This window comes from Artemia sp. Qi Xiang Cuo, chromosome 3 (genome assembly GCF_049724085.1).
Source record: "Artemia sp. Qi Xiang Cuo chromosome 3, ASM4972408v1, whole genome shotgun sequence".
Lineage (NCBI taxonomy): Eukaryota > Metazoa > Arthropoda > Branchiopoda > Anostraca > Artemiidae > Artemia > Artemia sp. Qi Xiang Cuo.
Genome location: NC_142796.1, coordinates 92,261,585 through 92,283,326, shown reverse-complemented (window position 1 = coordinate 92,283,326; position 21,742 = coordinate 92,261,585). Strand labels below are relative to the sequence as shown.

At 35.0% G+C, this 21,742-nt stretch overlaps 1 protein-coding gene across 1 annotated transcript in view; it reads left to right on the top strand.

Moving 5' to 3' along the window:
• The window catches only part of LOC148954750 (GTPase Era, mitochondrial), a 67,737-nt gene that overhangs the window by 5,576 nt on the left and 40,419 nt on the right, over positions 1-21,742 (top strand). The window contains exons 2-4 of the mRNA XM_089087232.1: positions 6,417-6,541; positions 14,920-15,094; positions 20,857-21,019. Coding sequence (XP_088943358.1) covers positions 6,417-6,541; positions 14,920-15,094; positions 20,857-21,019 — 463 coding nt within the window. The remainder of the gene's footprint in view (positions 1-6,416; positions 6,542-14,919; positions 15,095-20,856; positions 21,020-21,742) is intronic.

The window sequence follows — 21,742 nt, the reverse complement described above, 5'->3', positions numbered from 1 at the left end:
AATGGTACTTTATCACATTCGCCCGAGATATTGATAATAGATACTTTGAAGAAGTAACTCGGGTAATACAAGGGCATATATTTGACTTCCTGCCGTAAATTATGAAATTAGTTTTTGATAAATTCAAAGCAATAAAATTTGCGGAACACCATTCAAGAACATTAGAAAATGCAGTATCAAGTTTTGCCTCCAACTCCTCGTCATTCCTCTCAGAAATTGAAACTGCCGTATCATCAGCAAAATGTGTGCTGAGACATGGGATTGCCAAAGTGCGGTGAAAATTATTTATATAAACTAGAAAAAGCAGAGGACCTAGGACAGAGCCCTGAGGCACCCCAACCATCGAGGACTGAGGAACAGGCGAAGAGAGAAAATTACCTCCATCTATTCGTTGCTTTCTCTGATCAAGATAAGATTTAACTAGATCCAACGCCGGTCCGCGTACACCACAATTATCCAATTTACGAAAAAGAATACAATGGGATATTGTATCAAATTCTTTTTTAAAATCCAAGTATATTGTTGCTGGAATTTCGCCTCTATCTAAGCATTCATGAATATATTGGATGAGAGCAATGATAGCGTGCTCAGTATTGTGTCCAGACCTAAAACCAAACTGGCAATTTGTGAAAAAATTAAACGATTTAAGAAAATCATAGAACCTCTTATATATTGCCTTCTCAAATATTTTGGAAAATGCTGACAAAATAGAAATAGGGCGTTAATTTGATGGGTTTTCAGGAGATTCACCATTTTGAAGAGGAAGTATCCTTGCTTCTTTAAAAGCAGACGGGAAAACTCCAGTTTTAAATGAAAGATTAATTAAATGCTGTAATGGCAAAATTTCTGCAGACAATATTTCTTTAACAATTATAGAACTAGACCCGTCAATTCCCGCTGAATTACCTGGATTTATATCACACACTATTTTTGTTATTTCAGACCAAGAAATAGGCGTAAGAAAAATTGAATTACTTCGAGGAGATGGAAGGTATGAAGAAAAATGTTTATTACTTCGTGAATCAAACTGGTTCATTACTGATGAAACAATTTTCTCTCCTATACTAGCGAAATAAGTACGGTAATCAAAACATCAGTCACTTTCTCCAGTTGGTTAGTAGTCGATCCATCTTCTAAAATAATAACATCAGGCACCTTAGAATTCCTTTGGTTTGTAATAATATAATTAATCAAATACCCCGTTTTGCAAGGAGAATTTTGAGCTTCTTCGAAAGACTCTTTATAATACCTATGTTTCGACAATCGTATCAGTGAGGTTAATTTATTTTTGAAGATTTTAAAATTTTTAATATTATAATCAGTTGGATTCTTTAACTGCTTTTTAAATAACTGTTTTTTTTTATTAACTGATATCAAAATTCCAGACGTTATCAACGGCCTTATAGAAAATTTTTCTCTGCACATTTTCTTCGTAACAAATGGGCAACTAGAATCAAGGCAGCAATTGAAATTTCTTAGGAAAGTATCAGTTGCCACATCTGTATCCTCCGTGGATATTACATCCTGCCAATCCAATAGACCAAGGCTTTCATTCAGGTTCTTTAATGTCATTTTATTTATTAACCGTACTTGACGTTCCCTACTTACCTGCGGCATTTTATAAGTAAAAGCTAAATCTGAAACCAGCAGGAAATGATCCGATATATCAGTTAAAACAGCAAAATTTGCTTTAACTGGTAAAGATGTAAAAATATTATCAATGAGAGAAGCAGAACTAGGTGAAATTCTTGTAGGTATCAGGCAAGTAGGAAGCAGATATGCAGAAAAGCAAGAAGACAATAAATAAACAGAAGCTTCATTTGAAGCCTCTAGAAGGTCAATGTTGAAATATCCGGAGAGGATAACATCTTTATTTTGAAAATGAGGTTAATGCAAAAAATCATGGAGTTTAGAGAGAAAAGACTTGACTGGAGAAGAAGGAGGTGGGTATACTACGCAAAAAACTATATCATTTCTTCCAAGACTAATTTCAGTTACCATTACTTCAAAAAGCATTTCCTCATGAGAACCTTCTAGATTTACAAGGCATCGAAAAGAGATACCATCTTTAACTAATACTGCCAAACCACATTGGTACCATTTCAGTCGGTTTTGAAAGTAAATTGATATCCAGGAAAAGCAATATGAGGAGCCGTGTCTATAAGAAAAGTCTCACAGAATCCAACGACATGTCAAGATAGCTTATGAACTACATCGACAAGATCATCCTGTGAACTAAAAAAACCCCTACAATTTAAAAATCCTGTTCTCACAACCCCGGTACTGGGAAGATCAGAAACCTCGGAAGGTAATTTATATCTACATTTTGGAAAATTAATTAGCCCACCATCATTTATCTCATTTCCAAAAAATTTATCATGGCTCTGGAAAATGGAAAAGTCAAAAGGGTTAGACTCTAGGTCTCTCAGTCTATCCCAAATGCAATTATCATCCAATGTAAATAATCAGAATTATAATCAGGACTAGCAGAAATTTATGCAAAATGCACACCGTCTGAGTCTTAACGTAGCACAAACAACTGAACCAGGGAATACTTGAAAATAATTATGAAAAAAAAGAAACCTCTTGAAAACAAATAGAAACAAGTGAAAGTTACCGAACCCATCCATTGTAACATGAAATACGGATATAGAAAACGATCTTGTACTCAATTTCTTCATATAAATAGAAACACACAAAAAAGACAGAAACTTTTTAGAAATAAAAATAATAGAAACACACAAAAAAGACAGAAAATAAACTTATTATAAGTCTACAGAGGGACAAAAAACCTCACAAGAAATAAAAATAATAGATCCTATGAACAGAGAAACATTACATAAAGTAATAAAAATAATCTCACCAAATGAATGTCATTATTAATCACCGTAACTAGTCAATCTTAGCCCACTGTGAAGACGAAGACTTTGTATACTCGAGCCATAATTTACTCCCTTTTTGTTTAATAGGCGTAAGATGAACCGAACCCAAATCACGCATGTCCTTTCCCTTGGATAATAGATCATTCCATAGAAAATTTAGCTTTGGTGGGAGATCAGTGCAAATGCGAATTCCACTACCCTTCAACTTATTCACCTCACTGAGAATCGCATGAATGCTATGATCTGTGTCTATCAATATAAAAACAGGGGCCAGTCGAACACTAGTTTTTCTACTAATGATGTCTGAACTGCTTTTTCTCTCAATGCGATAACACTTGGTAAGAGAAATGTCCTCAGTAACTTGCAAGTTGTCAGATAGAAGAGACTTTAAGTTGCTAATCACTGATTGATTATGCTTTTCAGTAAGCAGACCATGAACAATCAAATTCAACTTTCTTTCTCTCACTTCGATGTCCAGAAGCTTACTCTCCAAATCGTTATTCCGCAATTTTTTCTTGCTCTAGATCATTATGAAGCTTTTTAGATTCCTCTCGTAGATTCGCATTTTCAGCTGATATTTGCCTAACTTCATCTTGAAGGGAAATTATTGAGACAGAAAAAACTTTTCTGCTCTGCTAATATTTTATCCAGCAACGCCTGAATCCGTTTCATTCCTTCATCAAATTTTGCTTTAGTGACAGCCATAATGAATGCTATAATCCGCACGTAGAAGTCTACACTTGCATCAAATTACGCAATGGCAAAGACCAAAACAATATCAAATTTAATCCTTTTAACTTGAAAAAGTAATCCGATTATAGGAGTTCACTCTTCAATAGCTAGATACTGACTGAAAGTATTTACAAGAGCCGGTGGAATAGTTTATGACTTTGAAATTTACAGTGGTAAAGGAACCACTGTTGGTTCAGACCTTGGTGTTGGTGCTAATGTGGTGCTCAGCCTAGTCAAATATCTCCCAAAAAACCAGAGCTTCAGAGTGTTCTTTGACAATTTTTACAGCAGTTCTCATCTAGTAGAAAAGCTGCAGGAAATGGGAATCCAGTCAGTAGGCGTAGTATGTTGCCCACATAATAGTATGTTGAGCTTGACCCACTTGATCAATGCAGACCTCATGTTGGCAAAGAGTATAACAAGTTCATGGGTGGTGTGGACTTGAGCGACATGTTGATTGAGTTATATCATACTGACATTAAGGGGAAGAAGTGGTACATGCGTCTAATCTACTACTTCCTTGACGTCAGCGTACCCAATGCTTGGTTACTGTACAGGTGCAATCATCACTCTGACACTGAGAATCCCCTATCCCTTGTTTGCTTTTGTGTAGATACTGCTGACTGGCAGCTCAGAGGCGCAGTCATCCCTGCAACAAGGAAAGGTAAACCACCAACCAAATCTCCAGTTACTACCAGACCGCAAAAGAAAACTAGGAGTGACAGCATCCCCAGTTCCTACATTCGCTTTGACAACACGGCTCACTGGCCTGAGATGGTGGATGGAAGATAAAGATGCAAGTCCTGTGCAAAACACTCCCACACGTTTGTAAAGTGTCTGAAGTGTAATGTGCACCTTTGTTTAACCAAAGAAAATAATTGTTTCAAAGCATACTACTCAAGTGTTTAAGTAGAATGTTTCACTATTTAGCTGATGTGCCTTATAAGATTTATATTCCATATGAACTGAATATTTGAAATAAATAATCTCACTTGCCCCTATTTCATGGACCCCTAGGAAACTAGTAAAAAGCAAAACCGAATTTGTCTAATCACAGTTTCATAATTCAGCCATCAAAGGGTTAGTTGCTTTTAATCAATGTTAATAATTAGTATTTTTTGTTAATTATTGCATCACTCCTAAATAGTTAAAGGCCCTGAAAGGTACTTGATTAGGTATGAAATGTACATAGCAAAATCTGTAAGTATGGAGGGGAAACAATGCCTACAAAATTTAGCAATGACTAAAATAGAAATGCTCTAAAAAAGAAATCCATTTCAAAAGTACAAAATTAAAAAAAAGAGTTTTTCTTTTCTAGTACCCAGAAAATTGAAAATTTCCCAATTTTACAAATTTTCAGGAAGCAGGCAATTCTTTAGTGCATTGATAGATAGAACAGTTTTCTATTATTTGTTTTTTAATATTTCTATTTTACTCTTACTTAATTAGAAATAGTCCAGCCAATCCAGCATTTTAAGGTCAAATTCTTGTTTGTTTGTTTCTTCAAACATTCAAAGCTTATAGAAACTGGAGGGCTGATTAACAAATAACATCTGGAATTTTTTTTTTTACATTTTTAGACTTTATTTTACTTTTTCGGACTTTTGCAAGAAGAGTTTGGTTTCATAGTTTAGCTTGGAACTAGGAAATAGATTGTGCATTGCTGAAGATTGTAACCACTCTCTGCTTTTTTGCTACTATAAATATATTATCACTTTCATGAGTCAATGAAGCTTTTTGAGGATAATGGCAAGGCTTAGAACTCTTCTGAATATTTTGAATTTGTTAATGATACTGTTTGCCTAAGAGTAACTTTTTATTGATAAGAAGATAAATCAAGTTTTACCTAAGTCTTTTGTGGTAGACCTAAATTGTTCAATTTTTAGATGACATTGTCTGATCATTGATGTTCTGATGATATCCATTTAGCCTCCCTTTACCTCCCCCATAGATTTATTACCAAGTCATGACCTTCAAAAGGTATAACTGGGAAACTAGATATTATGTCTCACCAAGCTTTACTAAGATCCGTATGACTTTTTTGGTAAATATCATAATGACAAAATTTAAGGATCAACTTGTCAGTTGATCATTTTTGACACAAAGTTTGTTTGAGATGCAAATTCAGTTTCTAGTAGAAATTTTAATGACAAGAATTACTTTACTCCCCCCCTCCCCCCTTAAAAACAACAAATAGAGTCATACTTTTGCTTCTAGAAATTCCTTTTGTTCTCTCAGTATTGCAGTTAATGTCTTTCTAGATTAAATCAAAAGTAAAGTTTTTTTTTTCAATTCAAAGTATTGAGCAACACTAAAATTTAAAACGAACAGAAATTATTACATATATGAGCGGTGTTTCCCCCTCCTCAATACCTCACTCTGACGCTAGAGTCTGAATTGTTTCAATAATTTACAAATGACTCATGAGACACAAGAGCCATTTAATTAGAATAATAAGCTTTTTTAAAGTTCTAAAAAAAAACTTATGACATCTACAATGGGTTCTCTGATCTGCTGAATTGGATGTTGTTATTTTCATACTTTTAGGAAGCGTTTCCACCTTCTTTGAAAATCTGGCAAATTTTTTCTGGCTAGTAACGTTTTATGGGTAACACTATGCTTAAAGAATCATATATATATTTGGAATCAGCAAAATAAGCCGATTTTTTTTTATATATCTATTGGTATCAAAATTTTGTCTTTTAAGAGTTTTGGTTACTATTCAGCCACATCACTCCTTATTTACATTTTATTACCACAAAATGTTTGATTATAGCCTGTAAAGAAATTCTAATGTTTTAGATTTGTACAGTGTCTAAGAAGGTCCATACAACACGAAAAAATTGCAGAGCAATACTTGTAGAAGATGACACTCAAATTGTGTTTTTAGATACACCTGGATTGATTGGCAAAAAGGAGATGCAGAGGTGAGTGTATTTTTATTTTAATATATTTGTGTGTGTGTGTGTTTTAAGCCAATTTGGCTTTGTCTATTCCTGCTGTATTGTACTTCTACATTGTGTGCTTAAAGATAATATTATGTATGAAATGGCCAGGAAAACAAAACAAACAATAATGCATGGAGTGTACTTCACTTTTTACCAAGTACCCCCAAAAGGGGGAACTCTGTTTAGAATATACCTGTAGTTGTAGAGAAAAGCCATTTGTAGGAATCCTGTTATTTGTTTTTATTAATATACTAAAGATGTAAAAACCAGCTAACGAGCTTTGCTAGATGAAATGGTAGAGCATCTGATTCCTTATCTTGGGTTCATTTCTGATGACGTGCAATCATTCAGTTGGAAAAAATGGTCTTTCCTTGCAATTTGGTCGATTTAAAACTAAGGAGAACTTGCATCATTTTCATCATAATGAGAAAGTTTGATCATTCAGTTGGAATGAAAATGGACTTTCTTTGCAATTTAGCCCATTGAAAACTAAGGAGAACTTGTATCATTTTCATCATAAGGAGAAAGTGTGATCATTCAGTTGGAAAAAATGGTCTTTCCTTGCAATTTGACCCATTTAAAACTAAGGAAAACTTGTATCACTTTCATCATAAGGAGAAAGTGTAATCATACAGCTTGAATACAAATGTTCTTTCTTTGCAATTTAGCCCATTCAAAACTAAGGAGAACTTGTATCATTTTCATCTTAAGGAGAAAGTGTGATCATTCAGTTGGAATAAAAATGGTCTTTCTTTGCAATTTAGCCCATTAAAAACTAAGGAAAACTTGTATCATTTTCATCATAATGAGAAAGTTTGATCATTCAGTTGGAATAAAAATGGTCTTTTTTTGCAATTTAGCCCATTTAAAACTAAGAAGAACTTGTATCATTTTCATCATAAGGAGAAAGTGTGATCATTCCGTTGGAATAAAATTGGTCTTTCTTTGCAATTTTGCCCACTGAAAACTTGTATCATTTTCATCATAAGGAGAAAGTGTGATCATTCAGTTGGAATAAAAATGGTCTTTCTTTGCAATTTAGCCCACTGAAAACTAAGGAAAACTTGTATCATTTTCATCATAAGGAGAAAGTGTGATCATTCAGTTGGAATAAAAATGGTCTTTCTTTGCAATTTAGCCCATTTAAAACTAAGGAGAACTTGTATCATTTTCATCATAAGGAGAAAGTGTGATCATTCAGTTGGAATAAAAATGGTCTTTCTTTGCAATTTGGCCCATTAAAAACTAAGGAAAACTTGTATCATTTTCATCATAATGAGAAAGTTTGATCATTCAGTTGGAATAAAAATGGTCTTTTTTTGCAATTTAGCCCATTTAAAACTAAGAAGAACTTGTATCATTTTCATCATAAGGAGAAAGTGTGATCATTCCGTTGGAATAAAATTGGTCTTTCTTTGCAATTTGGCCCACTGAAAACTTGTATCATTTTCATCATAAGGAGAAAGTGTGATCATTCAGTTGGAATAAAAATGGTCTTTCTTTGCAATTTAGCCCACTGAAAACTAAGGAAAACTTGTATCATTTTCATCATAAGGAGAAAGTGTGATCATTCAGTTGGAATAAAAATGTTCTTTCTTTGCAATTTAGCCCATTTAAAACTAAGGAAAACTTGTATCATTTTCATCATAATGAGAAAGTTTGATCATTCAGTTGGAATAAAAATGGTCTTTTTTTGCAATTTAGCCCATTTAAAACTAAGAAGAACTTGTATCATTTTCATCATAAGGAGAAAGTGTGATCATTCCGTTGGAATAAAATTGGTCTTTCTTTGCAATTTAGCCCACTGAAAACTTGTATCATTTTCATCATAAGGAGAAAGTGTGATCATTCAGTTGGAATAAAAATGGTCTTTCTTTGCAATTTAGCCCACTGAAAACTAAGGAAAACTTGTATCATTTTCATCATAAGGAGAAAGTGTGATCATTCAGTTGGAATAAAAATGGTCTTTCTTTGCAATTTAGCCCATTTAAAACTAAGGAGAACTTGTATCATTTTCATCATAAGGAGAAAGTGTGATCATTCAGTTGGAATAAAAATGGTCTTTCTTTGCAATTTGGCCCATTTAAAACTAAGGAGAACTTGTATCATTTTCAACATAAGGAGAAAGTGGGATCATTCAGTTGGAATAAAAATGGTCTTTCTTTGCAATTTAGCCCATTTAAAACTAAGGAGAACTTGTATCATTTTCATCATAAGGAAAAAGTGGGATCATTCAGTTGGAATAAAAATGGTCTTTCATTGCAATTTGGCCCATTTAAAACTAAGGAGAACTTGTATCATTTTCATCATAAGGAGAAAGTTTGATCATTCATTTGGAATGAAAATGGACTTTCTTTGCAATTTAGCCCATTGAAAATTAAGGAGAACTTGTATCATTTTCATCATAAGGGGGCCCCCCTCAAACGACCTCCCTGTTTACCCCCCCCCCCCCGCTCTTCTGAAAAAAATTGAAGTTGTGGATTTTTCTTGATCTTCAAATCTTCATCCTTCTGAAAGCATTATTACCCAAGTAACTTCAATGTAAAAAATGAGGGTTGAAGAAGGAGCCTCCTTCATATTTAAGGGGCCTTGCATCAGGGTTATTAGTAACAAATTGTAAGTAAAGAGAAACCCTTGTCAATATCACACAAAGCTCTAAAAAACAAAGTTTTAATTAAAATATATGCTACAAAAAAATCTATGATTTGTTCTGATTTTAATTAGAATAAATCTGAAAAATTAATATGCAAGATTAATTAACGAAAAATTTGCTCACCAAAAGCAATCAGTAAATGTAAAATTTGATTAATATTTGAAATAGTAACAAACTTCCCCAAAAAGGGGTTTGATCTTGATTATAATTATACAATGAAATTCAACATCTATAAGAAGCTGAAAACCAGCTTCTACAAAATATGAAGTTGCTTATTTTGTTCAGAGAAGGATTGTGATGCATGCATGTTTGTTTTCTTCTCATGGGTAATCATGTTGAACCAGTAGTAGATTATTGAAAAAGTGTTTATCCAAATGAATATTTAAACAACTAGTGCGTTTTCAAGTAACAAAAGAGGTCATATCATGCCACAGGCTGCACTCAAAACAAGGCCAGATATTACCACTACCACTAACAACTCACTGCAGCACCATGCTACCGAAGGCCAAAACAGGTGCATAAGTTCTTCCACTATCTTAATCTATTCAAAGCTTCCCTCTTTGTCCCTCCCATCAAGTTCCAGTTTACTTTAAAGCCTTCCTTATAATCTCTTCCCATCCCATTTGGGTTGTGAAAGGTTCGCCCCAAATGGATGGCCAAGGAGTACTATCCATGTAGTCTGTCATTCTTAATTTATAAAAGGTGTCCTAGCCATTTCAACCTTTCTTCTACTTCTACTTATTTGGTAGGGGGGATTATGATTTTAAGTGGTTGGTGTGAGTGTGTGCGGATGAGTGTTCTATGGGTATCAGAAGCTTGGCACGATTCGTTCGTCTCGCGATGAATCATAGAAGTAGATTTCTGTAGTAACTGTTTATTTCATTCTGTTAGTGCAAATAAATTCTATTCTATAACCTTAAAAAATGGGATAGAACGTCAAAAACTCTTTTTTTTTGCTAACATTTTTATCTAGAACACTTAAATTTTCTAAATAGAACAGTTTCACCTCCTCCTTTGATTCCATGCTCTCCCTTAGCATCTGCCGTGTTCCTCAGGATAAAGTCTATTAAAAAAAATATCACAGGTAGTGCAATAGCGGGGCCTAAGTAAAATTTAAAGAAGGCTCTACGTATTATTCTTTTCCCTGGCCACTTTGTAAGGAAAGGGTTGCTTTAGAAGCTTGAATGGGGGCTCATTTAGTTTGCCCCCGTTTTTATTGATCGAAATTGTTTTTAAGAGCCAAAAGTGATTGGAGGACAAATAGCCTCTCTCCATCGCCTCTTTTAGCTGCTCTTTCCTCAAATACATCCGACTAAAATTTTGAGAAAGTGATTTTGTTCAAAATGATGGAAAGGTCCAATAACTATGCTTGAAGGTTGATATCCCCTACAGCCTTTAGGGCGATGACTCTAAGCTATGGAAGTTGCCCACTGATTACGCATAGGTTTTGTTATTTGAAAAATGGGACATGTTTGACCCTGGGTCTTTAAAAAGGGTAAGGGCATTAAGATGAAACTTTTAGGGAATGTTGAACTGAATCAAAATATACTAAGTAGCTGCAGGTTGTGAAAAGGGTGGATCAGCAATATCTAAGGAACGGCTCAGGTTATTAAGATGAAACTTTCATGGCTACTACTGCTACTACTACCATTGGACTAAATCAAAAGAGTTTTAGTGTATACAGGTTGTCAAAATAGGATAGATGCAATGCCCTATTTAAATAATAATAATAATTTTTGTTTATAACTCACTTTTAAACAAAAAAAACGGAGTAAATTACACTAAAAAGAAAGACAAGCCAAATACAGAGACACATAGACAACTTAAACCTTTATCTCAGACAAAAACATACGGATAATATTGTGATTTGGGCCTAGGGACACAAAGGCATGTCTTGTTAAATTAGCACTAAGTGACTCAAGCGATTGAAAAGATTAAGTTGGAAGCTACCACAAACATTTGCAATATCTAAAATAAGCAATATGGATCTGGCGCAAATCTTTGTCATTCAATAATGAATACTTACCTTTTAAAACAAAACAGAATGATCACAATATGTGGAATACATTTTACTTATAGTTTGGCATGAGCATTTCACACGGTTAGGTACAATTTTCACCATCGAATCTTCAACTTTATTTTAACATCTCTCAGAACCTGGACTTGCAAAAAAGGGAGTGTAGAACAGATACTGTACTAATCCCTAAACACCGTAAACTCGCAATATTACGAATTATAGACTTGATACATCTTAAAAGGAGCAGGTCGTCTACGTACGCAATATAAGACACATTAGATAAATTATCAAAATACAAAGACCTAATTCCTGATAACACATTTTGAATGCAAGCATTACATAGATAAGGTGATAGTAATCCACTCTTTTGTACTCCAGATTAAACTGGTATATTACCAAAGAACCCTGTACGCAATTTCAAACAAAGAAACGAATTACTATTCCAAAATTTAAGTATAGATTTGACAGAAGAGTTCACTCCAAACTCTGACAAAGAGTGCCACATTTGTGCATGGCAAATATTGTCAAAAGCTTTAAACCAATCCAAAGTTTACATATGTATTTCATGACCTTTATACTGGGCATCATGAAGAATTGAAGCTAAAACCTTATGTGTATGTTGGCACCCACTACGAGGCTGAAACCCAAATTGATTAGAGTCTTGTGCAGTTCGTTCAATAGTATATGGGAGCAGAACATATTTAAATATCCTACTATTATTGCACGCAAAAATCATAGGCCTATATGAACTGCAATCAAGAGGGTCCTTTTCACGTTTAAGAGTAGAAGCTACTGTTCTGCAAAGGAAGGAATCAGGCACCATTGACAAATATAAACAGAACTGAAAAAGTAACTGCAGCTGAGTAACCAGTGCCGGACAATCACAATGTAAATGATGACCGCTAATCCCACTAAAGAATACTTGATTTAGACTGAAGTTTAGGCATACAATTAACAATACTTTGAGTTGATACTGGAAATTATGACGTTGCAAAACCTTAGGTGGTAAAAATTTAGAAACTAGGCACTGAAAACGATGATGAACCCTATACTCAATCTTATTAAAAACATTTTTATAATTAATACTAAATAAAGTTGTAACTCCCAGGGCTACTAATCCGACTTTTACTACTGCTTTCCTACTACTAATGAACTAAATCAAGACAGTTTACGTGCATCCAGATTGTCAAAATGGCATAGGTGCAATATCTAAGGAACAGAATAGTGTGTTAAATTGAAATTTTCAGGGAAACTTAAGGAGGATGTAAAACAAGATCAAAAGACACTATGTTTATTAAGATTGTCAAAAGGGTGTCTGTTTAGCATCCCAAAAATATCCAAGGATATTACGTTGAAACTTTCAGGGCATATTGTTGGGGATGTCGACCTAAATAAAAAAATACTATGTGCATTTAAAGTTGCCAAAAGGACGTATCTGCGACATCTGAAGGACGGCTAAGGGTATTAAGTTTAAACTTTCAGGGCATGCTAAACTTTATCAAAAGAATTTATGTCCATCCAGATTCTCAAAATGGTGTATCTGCACTAAATCTGGAATGACTAAGCGTCCTAAGGTGAAAATTTTAGGGAATGTTAAGGAAGATTTTGAACTAAATCAAAACACATTACGTGCATTCAGACTGTCAAAAAGACGTATCAGCAACATCTTAGGAACGGCTTAGGGTATTAAGTTGAAACTTTTACACTTTGTTGAGAGGGATGTTGATTTGTTGAACCAGTCCAAAAACGTTTTGTGCATTCTACTACTACTGCTACTTTTACTACAACTGCAACTACTACGGCTACAACTGCTGCTACTATGACCGACCGTCACTGTTACTACTACCACGAATTTTACTACTGCTACTACGTTTAATTATACTCGCACTACTTCTACCACAGCCGCTACTATTACGACTAATGCTACGACTACTAATTCTGCTACTACTGCTAAGACTGCGGTTGCTAGGACTATTACTTTTATGATTGCTACTATTTCAACTATTATTATTACATATACTACTATGACTTCTACTATTACGCCTTTAACTGCAACTATAGAACTAAATCAAAAGAGTTTGAGTACATCCAGGTTGTCCAAATGGCATTGATGCAATATATCGAGAATGGTATCGGGTGGAAAGTTGAAGCGTTCAGGGAAAGTTGAAGACATTGTAAATCTAATTTAAAAGACATAATTTCAGGATTCCCACACGGCTTGGAAAACCTGGAAAGTAAAATACCAATTTTCTAGTCATGGAAATCATCTAGAAAACAGGGGGAAAATAAAATTTCCTCAAAACGTTTCAGTTGTCCTGGAACGTAATATTCCCTCCTTGTGGATAAACACAAACGCGTTCAATATCTAACGCATGAATGTCTGATCTTTTAACAATAGTAGCCTTCTAACATTTTATTTCATTTTCTACCATGTTGCTAGCTGTTTACATTAATCAACTGTCTATCAGCAAATGAATAAACACATATCAGCTGACATCTAAAGCGCTGTTTCATTACCGTGGCATCGTTTTATGCTTTTTGTCCCCTTAAAATATACCCAAAAATAGTTGATTGAAAAAAATATAACTACATAAAAGTAATATTTCACTTCGTTTGTTAGCTGATTTGTGAATGTTGTAAGATGGTATTTTACATTTTGTGTATTATTTGAAATATGGGCCTGAAGCAATTTCAAACGACAATTAGACCATTTTTATTTATTTAGGCTTTGTCTACTTCTGAATGATAAAAAAGCTTTGATGGACAAATTTAGAGTTTGGGAGGGATAGATAAATAACAGAATAAATCCTGCTTTTAATCTGTAAATTCAGAAACAACATTTTTTCTATAATCATTTAATTTCAGATTCTTATTTTATGTATCCTTAAGATTCACCATTGATACTTGTTAAAGAGAGATTACTTATGCATAACAAAGGATGTTTTGTTCTATAATTCAACTTTAATAATAAAGAAGAGACTTTAAATGTACTGAAGTTAGAAGACATGTCCGAGTAAACTTTAAGTAAAATTTACCTGTCTCCATGCAGACCCAAGTCTCCACTTTTTATATACCAAATGCATAGAGGCTTTTTTAAACTAAAAAGTTTAACATTTAGCTTTACAAATGGTATATCCCTTTTAGCAAAATAACTGTTACAAAGATATGATAAATCAAAATAATTTAGAATGGCAATTTAAGCTATTGATATCGGTTAGTTGACCTGCCCTAGTTGTAATAGCTTGACTTGTATTATGGTTTGCTAGCAGCGGAAAATGTCGTGGAAAAGTCCTGGTAAATCATTTCAAGAAAAGAGTTTTAATTCTGCTATGTGTATGGAGATTGTCAAAAGGGCGTATCTGCATATCACAAGGCTCTCCAGGAAGAAATCGGGTTATCTCATGTTAAATTAATCCAAGAAATCGAGGAGAGAGGATTTGACAGATTTTTATAAATGCTAAGTAAAATAATGCAACATTAAGCTTCACCCAACCTAATGGAGTTTGGGTGGGGCAATGAATGTCAAAGGCATGTATATTGAAAAGACTAAAAAAGATTGTTTTTATTTATTAGGCTTTAAAAGCCCGAGAAGAAAAGGGTAACTGTCCAGATTTTCCATTGGCTGACATTTAATGACTTATAAAAAATTTCTTGTAGGCCTACACCTAATTTTTCTTCATTTTATAGGCATAAATTGGAAAAATCATTGCTTGTAGACCCAGAAAATTCACTGATTGATTCTGATTTACTTCTGTATGTTCATGATGTGAGCTGCAAGAGGACTAGATGGAAAATAGACCCAAAAGTTTTGAAGCTTTTATACAAATATCAAGAAAAAGAGGCAGTTCTTGTTTTGAATAAGGTTGGTTCATCATTAATTTTTACAAATGTAGGTGCAAATAGGTCAAATGGGTACGGTTTTGATTGTGAGAGAAGAGTTTTGTGTCTGAAAATGATATTTTGAGTCAAGCATTCCAGGACGCTCTGCCCATGTAAAGGTGACTGCAGTAACTACAGGAAATGTAGGTTATACCCTTAGGGTGATGGAGTGTCAAAAACACATAAAATATGTATTTGTTGGGAGTGTAATTTTTCAATTTTTGGACTTCCAGCCAGGACCTTTCAAGAATTCCAACTTGTTTTTGTATATTCCTATTCCTCATACCATGCTATAGCTTCAATCGCTATTTTCTACAAGTACATCCATCACCTTCCAATGAGCTATCTCAAATAGAACTGCCATTTGCCCATATAATATGGTGAAAACACAAAAACAGAGATTGGTCGGATTGCCAGCAAAAGGAGTGCCACCCCCTTCCTCACCCACTCTCAGTATTTGAAAGACGATGCCTCTCCACTTTGAATAATCTCCCTGAAAACTCGTCTGTTGATTCCTTTAAAAGGATTAATTTGGAACTTTCAGGAAATGATAAGGGAGAAGACCAATTAAACCAAAAATGAGCAAAAACGAAGTCAAATAATCTTCCAAACTTAAAAATAAAAGATCTGAAGCCGAACAAAACAAAGAAATGAATATAAAGATGACAAACGGGTCTATACAAAAACGAATTTTTTGCCCCTATAGAACAAAGCGTCTTCAGCATGGAGAAAACAAATTAAAACTAAAAAAAATATAAGTTAAAATATATATATATATATATATAACTAAAAAAAATTAACTAAAATATATAATACACAGTTACTCACATATACAATTGCCAGCTACCTTCGTGAAACCAGAAAAGTAACTGGATTATAAGTTTAAAATAACAAATGAACTTGATTATATTATTGTGACCTAATTTTATAATAAACTTTTGATGCTGCCACTCGTTTATGTTTGTTACTTGAACTATTCCCTTGGACATTTTGCAAGACTTTGTTTTTGAATATGGGTTCTTTTTTTTTCTTTTTTTTTATGAGCCCATATTTATGTTTTACCTTAATTTTTTATTATTCTTTACCTCTATTTTAATCCTTATTTTATGTTATTGTCTTTATTTTTCAGTATTTTTTTGCCTCATATACCCTTATAAATTTTTTACCTCCTTTAGTTAGAGAATTTTTTTACCTTTGTGTTTACTATTCTAGGTCACTCAATTGAGTGTTCGCCACAAAATAGGTTGACCTTGTATCCTACCTTACAATACCAAGGACAATGAAAATGACACCTGATTGTTTGAAATAGTTAAGCGGAAATTTGCAGAATCGTATAGGCCTTAAAAATAAAAACGACTGGGAATTAAATTTTTAGTCAAAGGCAGTTAGACAGTTTTGAGCGGTAACGGGTGCCAAACTTAATAAAAAAAGTGGGTGAAAAATCAGCAAAAAAACGATTAATCTATGTTATCATACACAATCTATGTTATCATAGTAATCTATGTTATCATACACAAGGTATAGCTTTACTTTGAAGGTGTAGCTGTCTGTGGGATGTCTGTACGCTCTACGAATTACTGCATAGTAGCCAGTCTCAAGCCTGGAAAAAGGAGGAGGATTGGGCTGAGGGTTTGCAACCCACACCTGGGTCCAGTGGGAAAACCAACCACCCCTGGGGAAAACCAACTGCAACAGAAACGTCAACAATAGTCTTGGATACTTCAAGCTCCCTGATGATGACCCCTTTAGCTCCCGGACTCGATTTCTGAGTGCGGTGGTTCCTGAATGCGAAAGGAACCACCAAAATAGGATTTTGGAATGTAAGAACAATGAACCAGATTTCAAGAACCCAACAAGCTCTCAAAGAAATGAAACAGTATTGTCTGGATATACTTGTCCTAAGTGAAATTAGATGGACAGGATGCGGGCTAGAGAAACTTGACGACGGATATACTTTGGCTTTTAGTGGAGATCCTGCAACACACTCTTCTGGTGTAGGAGTTTTGAAGTCGCCTACAGCTTCAAAGGCAATGATGAGCTGGAACCCTATAAATGAACGTTTATTGGTAGCCCGATATATCTCAAACCACACCAAACTGACCATCATTGCCTGCTATGCTCCCACAAGTGAAACCGACGAACATGAAAAAGACAAATTCTATGAAGTGTTAGAAACAGTCACCAAAGATGTGCCCAGACTTGATATTCTCTGCGTTGTGGGTGATCTCAATGCCAAAGTTGGAGCAGACCATCAATATTGCCCAGAACCCATGGCCCCGCATGGTATAGGAGTTATCAACGAAAACGGAGCACTTTTTGCTGACTACGCGCTGAGCAACGACTTGATCATAGGTAGCACATTGTCTGAGCATAAGTCAATTCACAAATGTCTCTGGGTGTCCCCAGATGGTTGGAGAAGCAGCTTATTTGACGTACGTGGTTTTCGAGGAGCTGACGTAAATTCAGACCATATATTCATGATGGCTGAAATACAAATTAAGTTGAAAGCTCAAGAGAAGAAATTGACCAGTACCTATAGGCAGTTTGAAACCAACAAACTGAAGAACCAAGACTTACGAAAGGATTTCTGTATTTCTCCAAAACACAGATTTGAACCATTAAATCTAACAGACGAAACTCACAATCATGGTGTTGAAAATATCTGGTTGATAATCAAGATTACCTACCATGATGCCGCCAAGGCAGGTCTTGGATATAAGAAAAGAAAGAAGGAGGAATGGATAGGAGAAGGATAAGGAAGAGGATGGACGAAACATGGAAATTCATTGAACGGCGTAAGGAAACGAAAAGATATATCCTGAATGCATCAAGGCCTGAAGGTAAAAACTGTCTGCAGCTACGCTATAAAGAAGAGGACAAAGCTGTCAAAAAGGGTGCAAGAAGAGACACGCGAAGCCAGATAGACGAGAAAGCGGCACTTGCTGAAGAGGCTGCAAAGAAAGGTGACTCCAGGATGGTTTACCGACTAACCAATGAGATAGTTGGAAAAAAGTGAACCGCTCATCACTTGTTAAAGATGTACGAAATGTATGAAAACAAGTACGTAATTTCAGATCCCAAGAAAGTAGACGAAAAATGGGCATCCCATTTTGAAAATATACTTAATCGTCTCCCACCCCATGACCAAGAAACTGTACCTGACATTTTTACAAATTGACATAAGTGCTGATTCTCCTACCACTGCAGAGGTAGAAGCTGCTGTCAAAAAGCTTAAAACTGGCCGTGCATTGGGAGTCGATGGGATAGCGGCAGAGATGCTGAAGACATCCCTTTGAGCCTGCTTAAATGTATGGACTGCTCTCCTAGTAGAAGTTTGGAAACATGGAAAAGGTCCCATGTGATTGGACTAGAGGTATTCTAGTCAAACTGTTTAAGAAGGGAGATGATCTTAACTGTGGCAACTGCAGGGGGATCAAGCTGACTTCAGTGCTAAGTAAACTCTTTGCCACAATTGTATTGTAGTTTTTGAGAGCAGCTCTTGACTCACATCTAAGGCAAGAACAACATGTTTCCGGCCCGGTAGATCATGTTCTGACCTTATTTTTATCCTTAGACTTATGGTTGAAGAGTCAAGAGATTCGAATAAAAAGCTTTATCTGCTCTTTATTGATTTCGAAAAAGCATTTGACACCATCGATCGTGATGTTTTATGGTAGATTTTGAAATTTTATGGAGTACCTAATAAAGTAGTCCTTATAATGATGGCCCTCTGTGAAGAGAGCGAATGCTGTGTTAGAACGGAATATGGGGAGACACGATCCTTCAAGATCCTCTCTGGGGTGAAACAAGGATGTGTGTTATTCCCGTTTTTATTTATCCTAGTAATGGATTATGTCCTACGGCAAACATCAGGCTTTGGTGTAAAAGTCAGTGATCAGTAGCTCACAGACTTAGACTTCGCACACGACGTAGTACTTTTAGAAGAGGTGAAGCAACGTTGGCAGCTACTACTTGACACTGTAGCGGACAAGGCTGAGAAAGAGGGACTAATTGTAAACGTTGGTAAATCGAAGAGCATGGCCACATCCAACTCACCTTTGATCCTTACATGCAACGGAAAAACTATCGAACCAGTTAAATATCTTGGAAGCTGGATCGAATATGATGGCGGAATAGTCAACGAGATAAAAAGGAGAATTGGACAAGCAACATCGGCATTCAGCAAACTAAAACCAGTATGGCAAAGCAAAAAGTACTCTTTGCGTCTAAAGCTCTGTCTAGTAAATGGCAACGTCATGTCCATTCTCCTTTATGCAAGTGAACGCTGGAAGCTGAAGTCCAGCTGAAAAACGCATCCTAGCGTTTGAAAATGTCTGCCTCAGAACAATCCTTAACATTTCCTGACAGGACAGTGTCACGAACGTTGTGGTTCGCAAACGAACAGGTCAACCGCCAGTCACGGATCTTTTGAAGCAGAGAAGATGGACCTATCTTGGTCATGTCCTCTGAATGTCATGGGATTATCTTCCGAATGCTGCCTACGAGTGGCAACCCGAGGGTGGGCGGAAACGAGGGCGATCGAAACACACCCTCCGGCGACAGTACGACAGAGATCTGCGGAGTGCTGAGCTGTCGTTGCAAGCACAGTGGGAGGACGTCACAGCTGCATTTCCGCTCCGGGACGTCTGGCGAGGCTTCTTTGATGCCCTTTGTGCTACACCTGACCCTGGAGTAACTAAGGTCCGAGGTAAGTTTCTTTTTTATGGTTCAACGTTGCAACAGTGACAGATATAAGGTACCAAATTAATCGAAATAATAGTTCCCTAAAACTTCTCAATTCCAATCCTTAAAACTTCTCAATTTTGAAATAACGACAAGAAAATTTGTTCAGAAAATCTAAGGTTCAGCCAAAACTAAGATGACTCAATAGCGTTAGCAATGTTTGTAGTTGTATATCCCATGTACACTAGCTAATGCCTATGTTTATTATATTATGTTCATTATTATAGTTAACTTTATTTTTATTATCCTTTGTTTTAAACTGACTTTGAAGTTACATTTTTGTTATTAACTTTTCATGGTGCTAGACCGCTTAAAAATTCCGGCCTGATATGACACTAGTCAATTTATGCCCAGTTCTTTTCCCTAGAATTGTGGTCGTTGCACCTCCTTTTAAAGGAATCAATAGACGAGTTTTCAGGGATATAATTCAAATTTGAGAGACATTGTCTTTCAAATACTGAGTGTGGGCGAGGGAGGTGGTGGCCTTCGTCTTGCTGGCAATCCAACCGCACTGTATTATGCGTGTTTGCCTTTTTGTCTGGGCAAATGACAGTATTATGAGATAGCTCATTGGAGGGTGATGGATATACTTGTAGAAAATAGCCATTAAAGCCATATCATATCTCTCATTTAGAGGTTGCAATGGTAGAGCTGGGGTAGTGCAAATAGGTTGTAATTGTACCCAATCAGTGCTCCAGTTGGGGTAGTGCAAGTATGGTTTTCGTGTCCCTGCAAATGTGGACTGTCTATATTGGGTAACAGGCCTAACGCAAAACCAGGTCTTCGTTTCTAACAATGTATCATCATAATTTACCAATTACTTTTCGTGGTTTTACGTTTTTATCATTGTAGTAGGCTACCTCATTAGGAAATTTAACAGAATTATACGTAACTAACGCTGTTATATTTTCTACTTAAAGGGCTTTTCCTAACTAAGGTAGAGTTGGATAAACTTTTTTTTTGAATTTACTGAAGTGTTTTTCTTGTATTCTCGAATTCAAGATCGATTTGATACGAGACAAACTGAGGATTTTGGATTTAACCGACGAATTGACGGAAGGTGTTGTTGGTGGAATTGAGTCGAATAAATCAACCAGACTAATACTAAAAAGAAAGAAGAGAAATGACAATGATAAAGAAGAACTATTCAAGAGAATGGAAGAAGGTAGTTATAGCCCGAACTAATAGGTTTTTGTTAATCCCTCATTGTATTTTACTAAGATAGTTACAAAATGATTAAGACGTTAAGAGTTAACCTCCCAGAAGCTAGTGTGTGAGGGTGGAAGGGCAACGACCTAAAATCACTCAAACAAAGAGTAAACAAATAATTAAATCATTTAAATGATTAATAATGATTCATTTAAACAAATAAAATCGATTAAATTAAATAATTAGTACATTAGTTAATCGAATATTTAATTAATTACGATTAATTAAATAGTTAAATAATTTAAATTAAAATATGATCATTTAAATAATTAAATGATTTTGAAGCTCATTAGAAAAAAAGGAGCTAAAACACTATTTGTTTATTTTTTATGGATTGATTAGATTTTTTTCATGTAATTATTTGTTGCAGTGAATTATTTATCATATTTTTTTTAAAAATACCACAGGGAAAGAAATCTTCTACAAAAAGAGAAATAATCTAATGATTCTTTGTTTTTGTTTCACCAAATATCTTGTTTGTGTTTATCACTTTAATCTAAATTTTATTATTATTACTAATTTGAAAACATTTTCCAAAATAGTTTTGTTTAAGAAAAGTAAAGAGCCATATTCTAAGCCGAGCAGAAATAAAATCCTAAAATAATTCCAAATTAAAAAAAACAGAAATTACTATCAATGAGTAAATGAAGCCTAAAAAAAAGTAGAAATCAAATATGGA